The following is a 23,657-nucleotide window of genomic DNA, read 5'->3' as shown; positions in this document are numbered from 1 at the left end:
TGAAGCAAAAGGAACTTGGTATCTTCAGAAACAATACACATCTCAGTGCAATCTTATAATAATCTTTTGAGAAGAATACAGGCTCATCTGTTTTCTAAAGCTGTTGCCCAAGATGTGTGTGCATTAGTTTTAAAGAGACTGATGTTAAAAAGACGTTTAATACAAAAAGCTATTGAGCAGTGTCAGTGCCAATTCAGTCGAGATATTATTCCCTGAGAGCTTGTTTTGTACATTATAGAAACAAAAGGCAAGATTAGGAAAAGTCTGAAACCTAGGAGCTCTTTGAAAAAGTAGCTATCATTCTTTGAATTCAGAAAACACAGGACCTTTTGCACATTATTTTATGCTTGGTTTAATCCTAACTGCCATCCCATCCATACTAGTAAAAATTTGACAAATATGTGAGAGAAAAAGAAGCTGTTGTTATAAAGCAAATGTTTCATGAAGTACAGGACAGGTGAAAATTCCAATTTCTTTCATGTATAAGTCAATTAAGTGCAAATCATATAAAGGATAGTAAGCTTAATAATGTGGATTACATTTGCACAGAAACAAACAAGCAGAAGGTAATGGAAGGAGGCAAGTGACTCACCTAGCTTGTAAAAAACTGTATTAATATATTTCTCAATATTAAAGGATGTCCAGGTCAGCAATGTTAGACCTGGCTGGATAGCATCATCTACATTTGCTAACCGAGGAGCCATCAGTTTTTCAATAGGGTGTTTTATTTTCAGTTTAATTCTTTTATATTCTGCCAGCATCATCTGAAATAAACAGAGAATGAAAGCATCAGTTAATTTGAACCTCTTCACATACACACACTTACCGTAACTTAAATTAAGAAAATTCCTCTGGATGTACATCACTGAAATTCTTAAGAAACGATAATCAATTGCTTGGGAAATTTTTAAATTATTTTTGGCAGAAGTTCACTAATTTGTTGCTCTTTATAATAATACAAGTACAACTTCACATGGAAATTCGTCTTTGTAGGTTGTACTGGTTTTGGTTGGGTTGGAGTTAATTTTTTTCATAGTGGCTCATATGGTGCCATGTTTTAGATTTGTGACCAAAACAGTGTTGATAACACACCAATATTTAGGCTATTACTGAACAGTGCTCATACGGCATTGAGGCCTTTTCTGCTTCTCTCACTGCCCTGCCAGTGAGTAGCCTGGGGACAAAGAAGAAGCTGGGAGGGCACACAGCCAGGACAGCTGACCCCAACTGACCAAAGGGATATCCCATACCTATAGCACCATGCTCAAAAACAAAAGCTGGGGGAAGAAGGAGGAAGGGGGACATTCAGAGCTCTATGGCGTTTGTCTTCCCAAGTAACCGTGATACAGCCTTGCTTTCCTGGAGATGGCTGAACAGCAGCCTGCCAATGGGAAGTAGTAAATTAATTCTTATTGTTCTTTACTTGCGTATCCAGTTTTTGCTTTTCTTATTAAATTGTCTTTATCTCAACGCACACGGTTTTGCACTTTTAACCTTTGGATTCTCTCCCCCATCCCACTGAGGGGAGTAAGCAAGCAGTTGTGTGATGCTTAGCTGCCTACCAGGGTTAAACCACAAAATAGATAGAAAAAGGTTTGCAAATTTCAGTCTCTAAATAGATGTTCCAGGAGACAAAAAGCCCAAGGAAAAAAATGCACCTAAGTGAACTTTTCATCAGTTTTATTAGACCAGCCTTACCAGAGCTTTAATATGGTATTTGGTTTCTAATGTATCTTTAACCCACTGATCTAGTTTCACATGTTTTGCAAAAAACAAACCTTGCAATAACTTTATGACTTAATATGATATTTTTTCTCACTTCAGAATCAAGTAGCCCTTTGAAGCTGTAGTCTTCTGGACACCTATCTTGAATCCTCATCTTGTGTCATTGGGAACCTTGTCTGTTCATAGGTAGACAAAATGATCCAAAGGATTTAAAAGATGAGAGAAAGGGAAGGTTTAGCTTCTCTTTTTTAAACTATTCCACAGACATCTGTGTAAAACACTGGTGCAGGAACTATGCTGCTACTTGCTGAATGCTCTACACTTTTTAAAGGCATACCATCTGTTCCTCCCTCCCAGCTACTCTCTCAAAACAAAGTGTATCCAATGTTGACTCCATTATTGGATGAGAGATAAATTGCTTATCATTTAGAAAGCAAGCAACAGAGCAAGGCATCTTGCAAGCGTCCTTTCGTCCCCATCCTCATCTTTTTCCCAAGCTCTGCAGAACTTCCCTAAACCCATGCATCTTTGAAGTGACTTCACAGAAACTACAAAGCCAAGAAATTCTATTTAAAAGTGCCTCAAGACAGTCATAAAGATAAAAAACAGATTTGCCAATGTTTTCTTAATGCGTAATAGTTGATCTTCATTTTTTCTTTTCCATATGTATAGAACCTAGACATCTTAATGTACACTACACATACATAAAATAACTAAAACCCACCTGCAAATTGTTGACAATCTTCTTATACCAGTCTCTCTTCTGTTGAATAATACTTGCAAATGGTGGGATTTCAAGGCACATGTGAGCCATGCAATCTGTTTCTCTGACTAAAGTTAGTATTAGAGGGTCAAAATTCACAAATAATTCTCCTGTTTCTGGAGCTTTTACCAAGAGAGATGCCTGAAGTCCTCTTTTAGTTAATTCAATCTGCAGGAAACAAAGTCATCATTCCTGATCAGACAAGCCAGTACAATGAAATACTTTGTTTTGGATATAAATATCACTTCGACAGATACTAAAATCAGGTATTGCTGACAATAAAGATCGATATGGTAGGACTCAACATTGAAACTTTATTAACAAAATCTGTATGTACCCAAATGCTTAACAATCAAATTAACTGTTCTTTATCCCACAGACATTCTTCTGTTGGTTCTTGGATATCATAAGCTGCATTCCATATTCCAACATCAAAAGAAGAGCCATAGACTTTATTATTTCAATCCTCTTAAATCTGAACTCTCATTTCCTTAAAACTTATTGCACATTCTGCAATAAGACTGCGCACAACCTCCTTGATGAACTAGATTATTCTTGGAAAACTTCTTCAGATATCTTTTGAATAAACTTATCCACATTTCTCCTTTCACTTGTTTTCCATTACCTAACAGATAGACCACGCTCCAATCTTAATGGAACTCCCAATTATATCCAACCTCTGGGCAAATTTTTAAAAACACTAAAATTAGTCTTTATTATAGATTTTTTTTTTTTTAATTCTTAAAAGAGAAGGCTAATTACACTATTTGTTTAACTGCCTTATTTGAATATTAGAATACCATTTGTGCTCCATGTGATATGAAGGAAGAGCATTCATAAGACCACCACAAATGGAAAATTTCGCTGATACCAGGAATAAGTCATGCCTTAGGCAGGAAAATTTCTCCTAGGTGAAAAAACTTTGCTGCTATTCCTATTTTGCAGTTGTCCTTTTGCTGACATAATTTTGTTGTTCTTTATTCACTTCTCAAATTTAATGTATTCCATTACATTGAGATGGAGCTTGTTTTTAAGCAATAATTTCATAACCCATTGATTTCTTTCAGTGTATTTTTTTCCTTTTTTATGAAACACACACTGAAAATTTGCACCCCCTTTCAATGTCTAAAATATAGTTGACTGTTCTGCTTGCTTCAGCTGTATCATGTATTATCATGATGTTTTACACAGCATTTTTCAAGAAATCATCTAATCAAGTTTTGTCAGTGAAGTTGTCATGCTCTATCCACTAGCATCAAAGTCACTCAGCACAGCCACCTTAAACAGGAGCTGAATTTTTTTGTGCGACGTTCACCAGCAAATCTCACCACACTCTTCTTTGGACTTCAGAGACTCATTATTCCTATTATCAACCTCTTCCTCTCCCATTTATGGCTTTTTCTTTCATGCAATTTTCATTATTAAGGTAACAGAAATTGGTAACAGAAATAAGGGGCACATTGAAGGAGTAAATCTTACACTGCCATAGAATTACAGTAACTTTCACACTTCCTGGTATTTTATTATTATTAATATGTCCAAGTTGAACATCATTGGCTATAGCACAAAAATAATGTCTTTAAATCTTATGCTATTAAAAAAAGTGGATAAACTAAGTGGTAACCATCCAGTAGCAAACAGGCAAAAGGGGGAAAAAAATGTTCAGAAATTTCAGAAAGTGCCACTAAACTTAACTATCTCCACTATATAGAAGAATAAAATGTAGTAGGAGCTACAGCCCCATTTCTGTTTCATTTGTATTCCCCACAGGACACTTGCCCCCCTCTCGTTTTTCTTTTGTTCAGGAGTAGAGCAGGAGCTCCACCTTGTGTTCTATGATACTCATGTCCACATGAGTCTGCCTGCTTGTTGCCTCAAAAAAGAGACTACTGAACAGTAGTCGCATTTTTTTGTCATATCTGGTAGACAAGTGCATTGATGTTAAAGTGGATATACTTTTCATGTATTTTCAATGCATGTGTTCTCATCTCAAAAACTTGAAATTGTGTTCAAATCCACCTCCTTTTGTTCCCACCTAATGAGTATAAGGCTGCAGGAGGCTCAGCAAGTTTACATGGCTGCCAAGTGGGATTTGACTCTGCTATAGGAGAAACCAGATGCTTACTTTCAGCACAGATCAGAATCACATCACAGATCACTAGCACCTCACAAAGAAAGGCACCAGTTCAGGGGAGATACCTTGGATGTTACAGTCATTTTGTAAAAGATGAAAGGAGAATGTACTTGACTGCTCCATCAAGGCACAGTATATGTCAAAAAATCTGATCACTAGATCATCTAGCCAAAGGACACAGGTGTAGCCCCACAAGAAGCATACATCCTCCTTAGTCTTCATAGCTAGGAGAGGGAATATATCTTAAAAGTGCCCAGGCAAGGACATGATATCAGTAGCAGGTACAATCCCATGAAAGCTATCGTCGGTATGTTTGGAACCATGCAGGTATCGAGCACTGTATTGGCATCAAAACAGAAACTGAGTCCAAGATAGAAAGACCAAAATAATGCCAAAGGCTTTCTATAGCATCACAATTCCTCTTCTATAAAATATGAGGGATACACATACCATACCAGCTCTCTGTGAAGAGCACATGAAATCAAAGATGGGCTTCTCAAGTTACCAGAATAAGCACTTGAAGTTAAAGATGCTTCTAAGTACAACAATGTCAATTTTCCTTAATGTCTGGGAGGAGAACCAATTATACAGAGGTCAATAATGCCAAACTTAGATCTGATGTACCTGAAACATAATCTATAACGAAAGAACAGTTGAGGTAATACTCTTCCGGTTCCTTGATTCCCAACTGGCAGTCAACACCACATTAATCATCAGTAACATATATCCAGCACCAGAGCCAAGGCAGTCTGAACACAGCATATTATACAGCCTCTAATACTGTAGTCACTTCTCCTGTTTTAGTATACCAAGTTGACACAAACACTCCAACTTACAGTATCAGACAATCAAATCTGATGATCCTTTAAACCTTCATGGCAAATGCAAGTGTGAAAGGGGAAAGAAGAGTCAGAAAGTCTATATTCAGATTGGACAAGAGACAGCAGGAACCTCTGGTCTCAGGTCTGGTGTAAGACTTAACTCTGAGAAAACTGATGTTTATCAGCACCAGAGATTTTCACATTGTACAAAAGTTGGTGCTGGGCTCCAAGAACAAGAGGCAGATGCGTTGCTAATTGTGCCACCACCTTCAAAACAGTCATCTGGAGATTCTGATCCTTCTTTTTGAGATTTAAGATGAGGCAAATTGTTCTACAACATGCTCTTTGACAAGGCAACAAAGAAACTGGAGGTGGAAAATATGCCAACAGAATAGTAGAAACTTGCAGTGATTTCAAGGCTATAAAGTAGTCCCCGCAGAAGCCATCTGATAATATGAAGGCAGTCCGAGTTTCTATGTACAAAACCAGTCAAATGAGATTTAGAACTTAAGGTAAACCATGTTTTCTGAATAATATTCAGACTACAAAGTGTTCTGCCTTACCAAATGGTTGATAGGAAATGAAATGACTCTGTGTTGGGTCTGTCTAGGATGGAGTTAATTTTCTTCACAGCAGCTTCTATGGTGCTGTGTTTCGAATTTATGATCAAAGCAATACGGGTAACACACTAATGTTTTAGCTATTGCTGAACAGTGCTTGCACAGCATCAAGGGTCTTCTCTGTTTCTCACTCTGCCCCCTGCAGTGGATACATTGGGTGGGGTGTACAAGAAGTTGGGAGGGGACAAAACCAGGCAGATGTCCTGAAATAACCAAAGGAATATTCCATGCCATACAATGTCACGCTCAGAAATAAAAAGGGAGAGGTTGGGGTTCAGGGCGTTAGCCATGGACTCACTTAGCCATGCTCTAGAACTAGCTGGACATTGGTCTACCCATGAAAAGCAGTGAGTAATTGCCTTTGCAACACTTGTTTTGTTTTCTTTCTCTCTTCCTCCACTTACTAAACCACTATTTATCTTGACCCACAAGTTTTCTTGCTTTTACTTTTCCTTTCCTCTTACCTATCCCACTGGGGTGGGCAGGGGGAAGTCACCAAGTGGCTGTGTGCTGCTTAGCTGCCTACCAGGGTTAACTCACAACAGGCTCAAGACACACTTGCGCACTGAGTATGCTATTAATTCTACAGAATGCTCTACCTGTTGAGACTGGATGCTTTTTATATGTACATTCACTCGGAGTGTACCCATGGATTATCACTCAAAAACCAAATCCATGTTGTCCAGACCAGACGAAACCTCTGTGTCTGCTTTTACCTTAAGCTAGCCAGCTGACAAAACTCTCCTCACACATGATCATCTTGCACCAGAGTCAGCAGGATACGCAGAGACAAAAGGGCAGCTAAGGCTACCACTGAATCTCCATTACACATTTCCATAATAAATATTTTCCATTATAACTTCTTATGTATAATGAAAGTCTTTCAATTGCTCCTAAATTCAGCTACAGGCAGTGCAGTACAGGCACTGTTTATTAATAGAAACACTTTCTTATAAAGTACCTTTTCTTATTCATCCCTCGCTTAAGAGGCATCGTAAGTCTACAGCTTAGCATACCTGACTACTGCTATTAACCAGAGGTTCCTTCACACTGCTGTAACCCAGTGTTTCACTGAAGCCTGAAACGACAGGAATCCAATCTGGTCTGTAAAGCTAGATGTTATTGGTCTACCAGCAACAAAAATCCACCACATCTTTTTAAAGAAATATCCTAATCAAAATCAGATGTTTTACCTGCTGAAGCCATCCCCTGTGGTAGATCACCTCAAACTCCATAAGAACTTTTGCCACTTTGTTGTAGTTGCGGATTATGCGCTTGCCATCTGGTGTTTGCAGAACAGCTGGGTGCTGCTGGAAAGCTTCCATGGGCTCCTGGATCCTATGGAATAGGTGGCGTGCCCACAAGATCTTACCAGCTATTGGAGGCAGATTACGAGCCAGTGGAGGGTCCTGCTTCTGCTTAGTGTAGATCTTACAGACTGTTTCTATGTCACGACCATAGTTTTGAAGTATTTTTTGATACTTTTCATCAATGCCAAGATTTGGGATTTGTAATCTGCTTAGAAAAATAATAATAATTAAAAAAAATTCCTTCAATACTTCTGAAATTCTTCTGATGCATTGTTGGAAAATACAATCATTCCAGATTCCCTTGCATTCTTTAGAAAATAACTACTTTAGCAGCAGAGTTTTCACTAAAGCTTGAACAAATGCTGTCACAGCCTGATTCCAAGCAACCAAGATTTAGACCAGATGATAAAAGTTTGCAAGTAAGCCTACACATTCTCTGTTTTGTCACTGTTTTCAAACACTGAACTAAAATTATGTGCAGCAAACTGTAACCAATCCACCACTAGCAGTCTACTCCATTAAACAGAATATTATAAGAAAACTGACACAATAAAGACTGAAGTTGCTTTGCAACAATGTGAATTTATAAAGACAAAATTCACTGTTTCCTACTACAAGCATTTTACTGTCTCCTAACTGCACTGTGGTAACAAATTAATGTCATTGTTCAAGGACAAGGCTAAGGCAAATATGCTAACAGCCACAAAGTATTCCTGTACTTACGCTAATTTTGAAAGATAAAGTTCAAACTCCACATATATTTTGCATTTTCTGATACAAAAAAAAAAAAAATTTTTTTTTATTCATCCACACTGCTGAGAAGACATCCCTTAACAGAGCTGAACAGTTGAGTGAGAGGAGGTTGAGTTGTTTTTCGTTTGTATTTAAGGAGATGCCTCCTGCTCTGCTCCTCCGCCTTCCCACCATTCTCAAAGTGTTATTTCCATTGCCTGGCAGAATTCTAGCAACCTAGATAGGACATAGTACCTTTCAAATTTCTTCAACATACTCAGTGCTCTTTCAGTGTTCAGAATATTTTCAAAGGTGATGTCCATGAAAATCCTTAATTGATCCTGAAGGAGAGCAAATAATTTTACAGTAGAGAACTATGTAAGACACACACCTCAAATATATCTGGTATTATTTGACAGGATTTATCATGCACTATATTAGAACATAATTTGTTTGTGTGAAACTAACCTCAATATCAATTTTCCCTTTCTTCCTTCCCTCAAGAATTAAACAAAATACAACCAACTTTCAAGGCATTTTCTTTCCAAGTTCCCTCTGTAACTGCACAACCAACAAAGACTTTTGTATCCTCAAATGTTCCACCATACTGAGAGCCCTCAAAGAATGCTTGCTTACCTCTTTGGCAGCCAAAGCAAGCCAAGCATTTATTTTAATTTTTTTCTTCTACAGATACCCTTTCCTTCTATCAGCTTGTGATTTCAGAACTATGGGGAAGTTAATTATCTGACTTATTTATGCTATGTTCCCATTCACCCAATGAAATCATCCATTTCTGTGCTATTCTTGCTAGCATAACTTCCAAATAAAGTACAGCAATGAAAAATCCCTTTGTTGGAGGCCCTCAAGGCCCATTCTGGCCTATTCCATGAAACTGGTTTGAAAGTTAGATAATAAATGCAAGCTTTAAAGAATATTAGAATAATTAGAATTAGAATAATTTTTCCATTTCGGAATACAAACTTTGAGATTAGCATAATTTTTTTGGTGGTAACTCAGAGGTATTTTTGTTTTCATGAGGATTCCTCAGTAAATTAAATTCTTATTTGAATCATAAAACCTACATGAAGATCATTTATCTCTTTGCAAAACTCTTCATAGTCTTGGTCAAAATCAGTCTTCCGTTGATCCAAGAAATTGTAATGCTTTTTCTTCATGATGTCAACAATGCTCTAAACAGTGTCACAGAAAAAGAATATTATCACAAAAAAAAATACTTACCACACCAAAATATTCAGCACAATGGGCTGTGCACGTTCACATTTTACCTTTGCCATTAGTTACCAGTATTTGCTGAGCGATATAAGCAAACCGCTTAAATGACATATTTGCAGGAAACGAATTGGTGCAGTGGCCATTTGAATTTCATTTATATTATTTACTTCTCTTTTAAGTCAATTAGAAATGACAGAAAATTCAGACTCTTGCTTTTCATCAAAGACATTCATTACCCATTAAATATTCTTTCATGCAGAGGTTCATTATTTCTATTTAAAAGTTAACAAAGTTCAACATAGAAAAATATTTTCACATAAGTATGTTCCATGTCTTTAAATTAACTAATTCAATAGAAAAACAGACTAATCAAAAGTCACAGTAAGACGCAGCACATCACCAGCCCAGGACTTACTATTCCTGGCTTCTCTTACATAGCTGCTGTCCACTCAAATGAAAGTACATCTTAATCAGTACCTCCCTTGAGCTGTACACACAGTTAAAGGATTTCTAATGATGAACCACTGTTCAACATCCTAATAGTTTACCACAGTACAGCTATGAAGCTCAACATATTTTCTGCACAGCAGACTTCCACCATTTTATTTTAAGTCAACTGAAGTTCAGTTTTATTGCTTTGCTGTAAATAAAAAAATCCATCTTTTCCTCTAAAAACAAGCAAATCCTAGATAGCAACTAAGTGGTAAAGCATACAGAACTGCAGCATAACAACTTCCTCTTGTAAACATTAAGTCATATAATCAGTCACATAACTATAGCTATGGCCCATGTCAAATACTTCAGTAACTCAGTTTCATCACTGTTAAAAAAGTAATCACTTTCTCCCCTTTATCCATACTACCCAGAACCTTTCATGCAGTATTTTCTACCTAAGCATGTATAATTTCCCCTTAACCTCCCCTGCAAATGAAGTTGACTTCACAGTAACTAGGTCTTACACAAAGCTCTTACTTTAGGACTTGAGTGCTGCAATGGATAATGTGGTGTATCTGTAAAGAGTTTGTAGACTGCACCACAGCCTGGGCTAATGGTCACAGGCAGCTTTTCAAATACAAATGCCCCAAATAAATGAGATGTCTGCATTCCAGCCTACCAAAATAGCACCTTCATAGCACGACCTGAAAATTCTCAGCAACTTTAGTTGCTGAGTATCCTGCTGGCACAGCTTTAGAGAGCAGCTCTCAGCGAAGGGAGCAAAATTTAGAGCACCCCACACCTATCCTGCCCATGTGGAATAGTCTTGGACCAAGCTATCCTTCCAGTTGTGCCCAGGTTTCTTCTCAGAAGACTATAGAAGAGAATGAAGGAGAAAACTGGCTACTGTGAAGGATGCAGTCAAGGAATCAAAACTCCAGACTGCAACAGGGAGTGAATCAAACCAGGATTAACCACGGAATGCTCACATTTTACGCTACAGTTATTTAACTAAAGCAAAGTGATTTACCCATGGCCATAATAAAAAAGGAAAAGGACAGGGTAAAACAAATTAGAATGCCACATTTGCCTGTACTGCCACTGTATCACGTGTGATCTCTAAAAGCAGCCTACAAACTCCACACATTGAATACTTCTGATTTATTTCAATATTTACAAGTGCCATAATTATGATACTGCACTAAGAAAGATATACAATAAGGTAAGTTAACTCAGGCTCAGTAAAAGCAGGGAAGACTCTACTTTCTCGAAAAGAAAGTTAATCTCGGAAAGAAGGATGGAGAAGAACATGATTTAGCATATTTATATTCTTAGAAGAACTCCTTGTTGTTCAAGTCTTACTCCTAGCAAATAAAAGGACCAAGAAAGAAACCTGAATAGTAATACTAACAAGCAAAGGGATTTTGCTGTTACAAAAGAAAAAGCCTAAACTTGAAGAGCTTCCCAGAGCAAACCAGCTAAGTCATTTCTCTTCCTCCCTCACCCTAAAGATAGCCATCCATGAACTAACTCTTTCTTCCCTCATAAAACACAAAGCTGGTGACTGTAGTCCAGATCTAGAGTACAGATTTTAAGTAAACCTAATAATCTGTTTTGTTAAGCTCACTATTTCCTTAATGAAACAAATTAAATCTGAGAGCCCAAGTTTTTTTTCTCTTTTTAAAAAATTACTTATTTCAAGAAAAGAGAATTATATCTGTTGGTATTTATGCACCACAGAAATGGAACTGGGGCTTGTTTCACCCCGAGCTGCAAGGAAAATCTCACTACAGCATTGACCACCAGGGCAATGGAGCAAGCCTCGGTAGCAGGCACTGATAAGGTACCCCTAGAATAATGGGCAAGAGATGAAGACAGTCTGCGATTTTGGTCACAGTACACTTTCATAGCTAACAAAACATTTGTAAAGACAGAAATGTTGCACTTCTCACTTTTTCTCCTGATCATAACACAGAACCATGGCTCCAATTACTCCTCTTACAAAGTCCCCCCATTTTGTTGCTTTTTTCAATCAACTTTGATTTTAACATACCTCTTTCACATGTCCACCTGCCCTTTTTCATCTTGTCTGCTCACTTCCCCAGCAATCACATATTTACATCGTTAACTATTACCCAGTAATTTTAGCACAACTTAAGAGTTAATTTTTCTCTTGATAAACACTTTTCTAATTTTCATAATTATTTATTCTTTAAAGTTCAACTCAGACTGACAGGATAGGCAAAATTTACTTTGTACCTCATATTTTGTGATCATTCCTTCCAGTCCCTCTATCTTAGACTCTTGCAGAACTGAGTAGGTTTTCATAGTATTGAAAACATCTATTATCTTTACCAGACGACGATGAAAGGCTTCAAATTTTCCAAAGATATACGTCTCACTAAAATCAAACTGTCTTTCAGCTGGATTTTGTTCCAATTTCTCTTTTATCTTATGAAAGCAATTCTGATACTCCTAAAAACAAAGAAGAGTTTAAAAGATGAATGTTCAAGCATATAATAAAAGGCACTGTCTTTAGCTAGAACAAAATTTATGCAGACAAATATTATCCTAACTTGATACCAAACAGAAGTTTTGTCAATAAACAATCATGAACACTATAAAGACAATAATAGAATTTGTCTCTGAAAACTAACCCAACAGTACCATTACAGGATCACACATTTCATCAAATGCATGAACCGCATATATATGTATTTGTACATTCAATCCTTAGCTAGCATGAAATTCTGTTCCTTCCATTATATAGCTGGGCTCGATATGCTCACTAAATGTGTTTACTGAATATCCAAGATGACAACCCAGATTTCAGTTTTCAGAGACTGAAAATAATGATTGTGCACTGAGCAGTTTTATTGAGTAACAATATTTCTGTTTTTCCAAAATCACTTTCCAGAACAAAAAACCTTCTGAAGTTAGAATGCTGCTCCACAGTAGCTTCCAGTTTTCACTCTGCTTCCTTAACTGGGCACAAACCTTACTCCACACATGTTTAAATTCTTCCCAATGTCAGATTACATAGTCAACAGATTTGCCTGACATGGTTTCTTCCAAGAGTAGCTCTCTTTAAAATACAATGTTTGTTATTTTTTAGCACATATATGTATGAATAATCTCACTTGGAGATATTAATACAAAGGGCCCAGAGTTTCCTAAGTGTTAGTGATTTAAATTTAAAGTTTTACTCTATTGATTTTCTGAAAGTTTTTGGAACTAAGACTCAAATAAAAACCTAATCCTTCAACATATTTTAATCCAGCAACTGAATAATTTGCTCTATCTTTATAGAAATACACAAATTTACTGCTCGTTGCCGATGGTAAGATATCATATAAATTTACACTAATTTGTGCTAGAACTATGCAAGATTTGTTGCTTCAGAAGGTGTCAGGGTAAAGTTCTCATCTTCCAAGCACATATTGTTAAGAAATCAAAAAGTAATAATGGAGAAAACCTAGTATGAACCTTCTGGTATCTGCAAGGATGTTATCAAGAAGACAGAGCTAGGCTCTTCACAGTAACGCATAGACAGAGGCCAAGAGGCAATGGGCATAAACTGAAACAGAATATGTTCTGACTGGAGGTAAGGAGAAAATCTTTCACCCTAAAGACAGTAAAGAAGTAAAGGAGGTTGTACAGAAAGGCTGTGCAGTCTCTCCATCCTTGGAGAATTTCAAGACAGGACTGGATAAAGGACTGGGCAACTGAATTTGATCTCAAAGCTGCCCCTGCTTTGGCTTTCAGTACAAGGTTGAACTAGATACCTGCTGAGGACCCTTCCAAGCTGAATTATCCTATGATCCTATGTTCTAAAGGGCAAGGGGCAGGGAAAATCCCAAAACACTCATCGAAGTGTATGCAAAAAAATAAAGGCTATCTTCCCAACAAGTCTATGCAATCTGAACAACTGAATTCTTCTCAGTTCACTAAATTGCCCTTTCTAAAGGCATAGCTTGTCCACATAACTTTGGAATATATTCAGCTCAGTAACTTCCTCTGGTTTCATTTCTATCACACATCCCTGCTCTCAGATGAGAAGAAACTTTCTAGGGAAACTCAGGCATGAAAATCCAAGTAATTAGCATGTAAGAAGCATAGTTAAGTTAGGCTAAGCATTGAAATCCTGTTTCCAGAAGATCAACAGACACTGGACTAAATACCCATTAGGTCTAACATAAACAGTCCAGTTCCAAAGGGTATTTTTTGGTTGCTTCATTTTCCTTCATTATAACATTGCTTCCTTGTGTAAAATAAAGTTTTCCCAATCATGCCCTCCTAAATCTCACTTTATATTCTGTTTTCCACATGCTCTTCCCACCTACCTGTTTAAGTCTAATGGCTGCTTGTAGCTTTTCCATAACTCTCTCCTGAGGTTGATTCCAGATGGTGGCCGTATTGTTGTTTGTAATGTAAGATTTACACGCTGTGATCATCTGATTGGTCACCTAAAAGCAGTTTTAACCTTGTGAAAAAAAAAATTCAAGACAAAGCAGATCTTGCCCTTCTTTCAGTCTCATCCCGTATCTCTGATTCTATGATTCTATGACTCCACTGGCCTAAAGCCTGCAAACTATCAATACCAAATACCAGCCACATAGACAGACTGTCCTCCTGGCAATATCCAGCCTCCAGACCATTACAAACGTTGATTTAACTATGCTCATCCTAAACCTAAACACCTTGTACCAACCTTGAAAACACATTGAGGACTACAAGGCCGTAAGACTTTGGCATTTCTGAAAGCAAAAGGTAAAATCAAGGGCCCACAAGACTAAGATCATGAAAGAACAGGTTGTCCTTCCAACTCCATTTTCTTCTTTATGTAGTCATAAGGAGGTTTAAGGGCTATATAAACTTAACATAACTGGTTCTACAAAAATCACTTCACCACAGGCAAAACTCATTGTAACAAAAAGTTCTTCAGTTTATGCACGTCAGACTGAGATTAGCCCAAATCTTTTAAGAAGTCTGAAAAAATTCTTACAACTCCAAATTAGAGACAGTAAAATAAGTTCTAACTTTGAAGTAGCTTTATCGCTATTTCCAATTCTCTATACAGTTTAAAAGCAGCATTAAATTGACCAAAATGCTGCCTCTTCAATTGTTCAGTCCCTTTGTGTTTTCTATCTCTCACTCAAGCAACAACACACAAAAAAATCTGTGAAAATTTCCTTTTGCGCTGTAGCACCGACCTTCACAAACAGCGAGGATATCTTTTCAGACGTGTTGTAATACCGAGAGATACTCTGAATCATTTTAATTGCATTTATGAGTCCTGGAATAGCATCCACCATGGACACCTGGAAAGAAACACACAGCCTGAACCCTTCTCAGTACTTCTGTCACCATACATTAGCTTGACACCTCATTAGAGAACCCAGGAGCCTTGCGAACGTAGTCTTCGCAACATAGAATCGTTTAGGTTGGAAAAGACCTTTAAGATCATCCAGTCCAACCATTAACCTACACTACCAAGTCTACTCTAAGCCAATCAAGGGTAGACTAGACTAAACCATGTCCCGAAGTGCCACATCTACCCATTTTTGAACGCTTTTTTTTTTTTAAATTAAAAAATTAAATTTTTACAAAATACCCAAAGTGATCAGACCATTTCTGCCTCCATTTCCCTGGGCCTCTCCTGCAGAGCTGCCTGTCCTACTTCACCCTCCAAGCTCTAGAATTCAGTTTGGGGGGAAAAATTTCACTACAGTCTTGGCTGGAAGAATTCTGGTCAACAAGTGCAATTTGTGATAGAGACAAAGACCTCTTCAAAAGTACCACTTATTTTCACAAAAAGTATGTTTGTATACTCTTTTGCTAAAACTGATGTAAGCTTGCTTATAATGAGAGCCCAAAAACTGCATTAAGCCTCATGGCACTCATCTGAATAAAGGAACTATGAAGAACAACATTCCTGTAGTACTGGCATTTAGATCATAAAAAATTACATACAGTAGATGAAGTGCCTGCCAGGAGGTGATCTTATAGCCCATTTTTGGGGTGCAGGTGCCCGGGTGCTGGCAGCCAGGGCTGCCCCGCACTGACCCCAGCCAGTTCCAGCCAGCCCCAGGCAGTTTTAGCCGGTTCCAGGCGGTTCCAGGCAGCTCCCAGGGCCCCAGCGCAGGGCAGGGCCGAGCCCCTCAGCCCCGGGCGGGCGCCTCGGGGAAAGCCTGGGGGAGGAAGGGCAAAAGTGCAGCTGCCCGGCAGCCGGGGCTGAGGGAAACCCTGGGAGAAACAGCCCTGCGAGCCCCGAGGGGAGAGCGGGAGGAGGGCAGGGGGGGCCCGGGCGCCCCGGCAGAGGTGCCCCTGCAGCCCCGGGAGGGACCCCGCTGGGGCAGGGAAAAGCGTGAGGGGAAGGAGCGGCAGAGAGGAGCTGCTGTGGACTGACCGCAGCCCCCACTGCCCTGCACCGCTTGGGGGGAGGAGGACAAGAAGTCCGAGTGAAGGGGTGAAGCCAAGCTTGGGAAGAAGGGGGGTTAGCAGGGAGATGTGGTTTTAATTTTTGTCTTTGTTTCTCGCTACCCAAACCTATTTTCACTGGCGATAAGTTACTTTTCCCCAACTCAAGTCCGTTTTGCCCATGATGGTAATAGGTAAGTGATGCCCTTGTCTTTGTCTGAAAAATCCACAAGCTTTTTCATCCTATATTCTACTCCTCATCTGGTTGAGGAGGGGGAGTGAAAGAGTGCTTAGGCAGGAGTTTGATCCATAGCCAAGGCTAAGGCACCACACCCATTTTAATTCACCATACCCTCCATGATTTTCAGTAAGTCTTGTGTACAGTAGAAAATCCTTTTCCTAAGTACTTTGAGAAGTGTCATTTCAAAAGTCCAGCAGTCCTGCCTTCAGCCCATGAACGGGCCAGATGAAAGATTTTTCCACACAGCTCCTCCTCGCCTCTGAACTTCCAAAGCAATGTCACTTCTACTCTATTGACAAGCTGCTTCTCAAATTTTACAGGTAAATATCAATAAGGGAAAGGTTCACACTCCATGCCTCGATGGCTTCCACCCAAAGTGTTTCACCCTCTCAAAACTAGACATCTCTGAAGGTGGCACCACTTTGTCCTTGGTAAAAGCCAGCACGGGGAGCACAAAGCAGATCCACAGGCCCTGCACAGTACCAATAGCAAGCATATTCACTTTAACTCGGTTTTGTATGGGTATCATACTAACGTTTCATCAGAGAAATTCAAATATCAGATTGGGAAGCACTGAAAGAACACACTGTTCTAACACTGTCCAGTAAATGGAAACAAACAGAGCCATACCATGGTTGCCCTGAGCACTGTTTGGAAGCAATTTCACTTTGGAAAAAGTATGGAGAGAGAGAGGTAGCTAGGATGGTCAAAGCTTTGAGTCTTCATGGCTACTCATCATATTTCTCTGACTAGCAAGACACATACAGTCATCTGCAAAACCAGTTTTAATAAAAGCAACCATTTGCCACAGGACCCCGAGAATCCTTCCTCCTATCCCATACTTCGTTGGCCAGTTTTGTTTACTACTTGTTACACTTGCATCATCCTGTTACTATGGTATGACAAAGTGATTTATATTTACGCCTTAATATTTACATAACCATATTTATGTTTTCCTAAACCAAGAAGCTGAAAATTGCCATATAAACATTAGGCTAAGCATGACCTGGCTGCCAACGCAAAGACAAAGGCCCAGCCTTTGTTCACTTTCACCCTGCCTTTTTTGTTTGTTTGTTTTAAATTGCAAGGATTTCACTTCCTCCCATAGCACAAAATCCAGTTTCATCATCAGACTAAAAGCTTCATAGATACCACGTCAAGAAAGTAACAGGTACTTTATTTTGCAGCCAGAAATTCCCACTAGGCCACTTTTAGCACAACCGAACAAAGTCTCAAACTGGAGATGCATATCAAAAATGCTATCTATGTAATTTCCAAACTGATCCTACAAAATACATTCATTTTAGTTGTCTCGAGAGAGTTATGTTACAAATGGAAAAAGTTCTGCTTACAGGATCGCTATTGTATAATGGGTCACAACATTTTTCCAGAGAATATAGATACTTCACATTATCCTTAGCTTCATTTGCTGCATCTGTGATGCGAATGTCCAATGCTCGCCAGTTCTAAGAATAGAAAGTTGAAAAAAAATAAAACCACACATTTCAGAAAAACTGTTTTGAGATCACTCTGTATTGTCATGAGCCTTTAAACACATTTGAAAGCACAGATCTGTTACTTCAGAGTTAGACTTGTTTACCCAACATGAGGAACAGGTTCTTGTTTTGCTTCAATAACTTGACTGTGAACATACAGTTAGTTTAGACCACTCAGCTCAACAAGTTATGTCAGTAGTAGTGTCAAGTCAAGCTGCTGTAAAACATACAGACGTCATCTGTTAACTATTTTTGCTTGATGGACCAATGAATATATAACCATGTAGTTGTTTCACATGTCTTATTTTGATGAGCCAAGACTTTGTTTTATTCACTTATTTTTGTGTTTGCGATGGGTCTTTAACTTTGTTATATCAATGTGAGAAGTTATGACCCCACAGTTTTGACAGACACTGTAACAACATGAGAAAGAGGTTTAAAAAATGTTTTTTCATCTTCTTTTCATTAAATAACTACTTCATTAATTCAATTTTCTGATTTAAGAATAAACTTTTCAAAGATTTAAGTATTTATTTCTGTTGAGCCATGTGGATGCAGTACATTATAAGCCTTTAGACAGGGGATTCCCAGTGTTTTCCAATAAATTAAAGTAGATTAAAACTGTTATCTACTCATGGTCAGGAATAAGGAAGGACAAAGAAAACAGAAGTCAAAGGTGCTTCAGTATTTTCCCCACCAGCAATGTTATATACATCAACAAAATGAACTAGGATATACAGAGCATTTCTAGTCTTTACATCTGTCATAATTCAAAACAGAAACCTTCAGCAGTTTGGATTTAGCAGCAGTGAGTACTCCAAGCACTGCCTTGACATCTGGGCTCTTCAGCTGGTCCGTAAGGTAGTTGAATTTTGACAATCTCTTTTTCCAGTAATCAAGCTCTGCTCGTGGTCCAAGGTCATCAGCTTCCTTTCTCAACTGGTCATTTTCTGCAAGAACCTTTTATCATGCAGTAATATTAGTGAATAATGCTAATACTTTTTTATCTGGATGGATAGCATGGATTAATTCATAATTTAACTCCTAGTATTAACCTCCCATGACAAATTACCTACTCAGCCACCACCTCACATAAGAGACCTTAACTGTGCTTGGCCTCTTTAGTTCTGAGTTAAAGAGGGAATAGTATCTCGAGAGTACTGTTACAATTACATTTTCTGAAAATAGCCTGCAAAGCATGTTTCAAAGTACAATTTTGACCACTGAGAATAGTGTTCACTAAATTATTGTGTTCCTTTTGCTTTTGTTAAATCCACTGGGAATCACCGTTTTCTACTTTGATTTCTTTGTTAAGGTGAATCTTTTGCAGCATCTTTTGTTTGTTACAAGAGGTAGAGATGCTCACCGTAGTAACCACGATAAAAGCATAGACAGAATACTTTCCCTAATGCAATGTGGACACAAGGAGACCACAGTAAACACTGAGGTAAGAATTGGAAGGAGCATATTTACTGTGATCCTTCTCCAGCAGGTAATCCAACTACCAGCAGCCAGCTACTTAAGAACATTCTGAAGATTGCTTTAGTTTGCTTCTCAACATTTTTTTGAGAAGTATAATATTCAGTGAAAAGTTTTACTAGCTGTAATTTATTCTACATAATATTTGACAACACTTCAGTCGCAACAAATAGAATGCTTTGCAGATCTGTAATAATGTTGAATGTGAAAGCTTGCATTGTGAATGTAATAAATGAGTTGTAAAAACATAAACAACTTTGAAATGGTAAAACAGCTCCTGTTACTGTTTTGAAATGCATCATTCAAGATCTTGATGATTAAGGTAGATTCAGGTGGACTTCAGACTACTTAGGAGGCTTCCTTATCTCTCATCAGCTAAGTGGGTTCAACTTTTCTCTCTGAGCTGGGTAACATGCACTGAAATAATTTCTGCCCACATCCTTTTATTTTCTGAACAAGCTGAAGGGAAGGCTGAACAAGTTTACATGGAAAAGAAAACCACAAAAGGTTACTGAATTAAAAAAAAATATTAATCTGGCTTACAAAATCTCTGAATTACAAATTGTTAGAGGCTGGGAGAATACTGATGAGAAATACTGCTGTCAGCTTACTCTGCTATTATACTCTTCTCAGCATCCACTTTTGCCTGTTATCAGAGATATGTAATTGGTTTAAAAGGACCTTTAATCCAAACCAGTAATGGTGGGGTTTGTGCTAATTAGTTTCTAAAGGATGAAGCCCATTCATAAGAGGCAATACAAACTCAAGTCCCTTGGAGAACCAGGGAATGTGGGGACAGAGTTATCATGTATCAATAAGTTCGTATAACTATAACTCTTATAACTATAGATATGCCTATGCTTGCTCATATGAGGGCATTGTTGTAATGGGTAATAAACTGCCCTCATGAAGCTTGCCATTTGTTAAGTCTTTCCCTTCCTAAAAAGCAAAAAATAGCTATGAAAACTTCTGTCCAGTCAAAAATTATGCTTCCAATCCCTCATACAATGAAGAACAAGAAACATTTAAAATCAACTCAAAACGTGGCTCCCTTCTTCCTCCAGTTTCTGAGCAAATCAAAATTTTCACGTTTGGTATTATAATCCATAAACCCACAATGCAATTCCAAGAATGAAAGTAAACTATCTTTCTTTCACCAAAAAAAGCAAAACTTGTTAGTTTGAGAGATTTTTATCTCTCTATGACATCTGGGTTCATTAGACTAAATATCTTTCTTGCTTTGCTAAATTAATGATAGTAAATGCTTCAATGACTATTTTACCCTGTTTGGCAATAGGTGAGCAGCAAAAGAAAAAGGAGTAAATCTTTTGGAAGAAGTGCAGCTAATTGCAATACATTCTCTCCACCAGTTTCAGCTCTTACATTTATAAATTAAAGAGGTTTCTTTTTTTATTAAAGACTATAGCTCTTAAAAGGAAGAAAGAAAATTAAGAAAAGTCTTTCATGAACTTGATTTCTTAATTTGCAAATAAACATATTTCTCTGATAAAATCTTAGCAGTAAATTCTACAAGCAGAACAGAGAATAAGGTAGCAAGTAAGTTTCCATTTTCCAAGTTTAAGAGTTATTCATCCTGTCCTCTTCCCTAATGTCTGCCTGTACAAACATCACAGAACTTGTTTCCCTGAGCTCCTATGTTTTACATTGAATGGATTGCTGATGTTCTGACCACAAGAACCTGATATTAATTTCATGCAATAACTCAATTGGTAGTTTCATTTCTTTCTGAAAAGAACTTTAAGATCTATGCTACATAGTCTACAAAGGACATGCTTCTGAGATTAAAAAAATAGTGATTACAAATCTCATCTGCATTTTTTAATTTTATCTGCACTTAAAACAAGTGCACTGACCTTACAATACTTCTAATCACATGAAGAGGTTCCATCAGCGCAATGTTTTCTCTTTAAGATGAGGTGATTATCAAAAAGAGGGAACTAAACTTCCAAAGACACGTGTACGCTCCATTTACTAGTAGATGAAAAAAGCTCTCTGTAGTATTCTCATTGAGAAGTAAAAGCACACAAAACATGCCAACAGTACTTTAAAATACAGGGATTGATCACATCTAAATGCCAATAGGATTAAAGTCATCATCTGCCAATATGCAGATGATGTCATATTTCAAATTTGTCTGGTATATCACCTGTTCGATTTGTTTGGTCCACCCTTTCATGCAGACTTCTATTCTTTCAAGAGCGTCTATGCTGTTAGCAACCATCAGATAATCTGAAGGTCCTCTTAGAGTTTTCAGATCATATGTTTCACATTTCTTCAGATTGACCTAAAACACAAGTTTAAAAAGCCCTGAAATGCTGAAATGTTTGTGACAAACAATCCAGGAACTTTAAAAAGTAACTGGTTTCTCTACTTGGGGTATCTCACTTCATATTCTCACTTCAGTTTAAATTAAACTGGTTTGAGCCAGAACTGGACTCCAGAATCTGGAGAATTCACCAGCCTGGCAGCTGTGCTCTCAGCCTTTGCGAAGGAAAGGGCACAAGTAGGAACTAACAGTTAAAGCAGCTATGTGTCATACATTAATCATTCTTGGTTTAAGAAAGGCCACAGCCACTGAACAGTCAAGAAGTTAATAGTTCAAAAGAACTGGCACCAGAAGAAACAATAACAGAATCAAGATACAGAATTGTTAAAGCCACAAACTTTCAGAGACATTAAAGCCGCAGATCAACATATAACAAGTTACTGATGACAACAAACAAAAGTGGGTTTTTTTTCTCCAGTTTAACAAAAGCAATTTTTAATGAGTATTCTACAACAGCAGCTAATTCAAAAGCTCCAGAGCAGGAGACATTCTACAGCTATCTCAATTTCTAGTTGCCACACGAACATACTACCTTTTCCAGCAGATTTTGTTGAGTTCCTGACAGCACACTAACAAACGCCTCAAGGGAACCAAGGAAGTCCTGCTTAATATTGGAAGCTTGTTGAGGTTCACCAAGTTCAACCCAGCCACAGTCCATAGTCTGTAAGGCTGGAATGAAGATTTCTGATATCAACTGCTCAACACTTTTTAGTAAGCCATCTCGGCCTACATTCATCATATTAAAATTTACTTCCTGTGAAAGAAACACAATACAAAATAGAAAACAAATTTTTTACATCATTACATTTATTCCAGTCCTATTGCCTTGAGCACCTCAAAAATTACCAGTGTGTACAAGTGCTCTTCAAGCAGTAACAGCACAATTCTTGCTAGCAGGGGCTGCAAGATTTGCACAGGGTCACAGTTTGTCATACAAAACTGAGGAAACAAAGATCTGAAAACAATTCCAAAATATGAGAGTATGAGACCTCTATTTATAAAGCTCAGTTTATGTGGGTGAGTAAAATTATTCCAGCCAGCCACTTCTAAAGCTATCAGAATTATATTTTTTAGTATATTCATACATGCGTACATATATATATAGGCAGAGGTCAATGTGAAAATAGATCAAGGTCAAAAAGGCTTAGATACCAAAAGAATTATGAACGACAGTTAATTCTGACTTGCAGTTGCCCAAAGATTTTGGTCTTCTATCCAGTCAGAGAGAACAAGTCACAGAACATCTGCTTTTTAGACATTCTGAAAATTATTCTGAAGACTTCTAAGGTAAATGACATGAATCTGCCAGCCACTTTTTGCTTCATTAGAAGGTACCACAAGATGTTTTTTCAGCAAAATAATTTAACACCAAACAACTTGTATTTAAGTGTCACACATTAGATATGACTTCAGACATGTCATTTTTACTTTTCAACTTGTCTTTCCTAGTTTTAAGGTATTATCTACTCTCAGCAAGGTCTATATCATTACTTGTGAAGAAGTCTGCTTTACACATTTCAGTTGCAATTACCAGCTTGCAAGCATTATTAATAAGAAAAAAAATCTTCAAATGTTGAATAGTATATAATTGACTAAAATCTAAGCCAGGTCTTTCAAAACCATTAGGGAAAAAAAAAAAGTAGTTAATCATAAGACTTTAAAGCATATATCTGTAGAAATCAAGTAATAATCTGGTGATGACAGCCAGCTCACCTACCTTTTTCTCTTCTATTGCTTGCCTATCTGGGCAAAATACAGTTTTAAAGGTTTTCCTAGAAGACATGGAGGAAGTTAAAACTTGCTAGCTTAGGAGTTGTACTTGAAAGTTCCCATTTTGAAGTGTATCGAAAGTCTTCCGCAACACTAAATTCTCATTTAGCCCATCACTGTTATTTTAGTGC

General features: G+C 37.7%; 1 protein-coding gene across 1 annotated transcript in view; it reads right to left on the bottom strand.

Annotated features, from left to right (window-relative positions):
- The window catches only part of DNAH5 (dynein axonemal heavy chain 5), a 136,608-nt gene that overhangs the window by 100,206 nt on the left and 12,745 nt on the right, over window positions 1-23,657 (bottom strand). The window contains 12 exon segments of the mRNA XM_075705164.1: window positions 593-764; window positions 2,450-2,656; window positions 7,257-7,578; window positions 8,361-8,446; window positions 9,188-9,295; window positions 12,033-12,248; window positions 14,117-14,239; window positions 14,987-15,094; window positions 17,787-17,900; window positions 18,714-18,890; window positions 21,577-21,714; window positions 22,289-22,510. Of these exon segments, the coding sequence (XP_075561279.1) occupies window positions 593-764; window positions 2,450-2,656; window positions 7,257-7,578; window positions 8,361-8,446; window positions 9,188-9,295; window positions 12,033-12,248; window positions 14,117-14,239; window positions 14,987-15,094; window positions 17,787-17,900; window positions 18,714-18,890; window positions 21,577-21,714; window positions 22,289-22,510 (1,993 nt within the window).

The sequence above is a fragment of the Pelecanus crispus genome, chromosome 2, assembly GCF_030463565.1.
Source record: "Pelecanus crispus isolate bPelCri1 chromosome 2, bPelCri1.pri, whole genome shotgun sequence".
Classification (NCBI taxonomy): Eukaryota; Metazoa; Chordata; class Aves; order Pelecaniformes; family Pelecanidae; genus Pelecanus; species Pelecanus crispus.
Note: the sequence above shows the minus strand (reverse complement) of the source record. Positions and strands in the feature narration are given on the sequence as shown.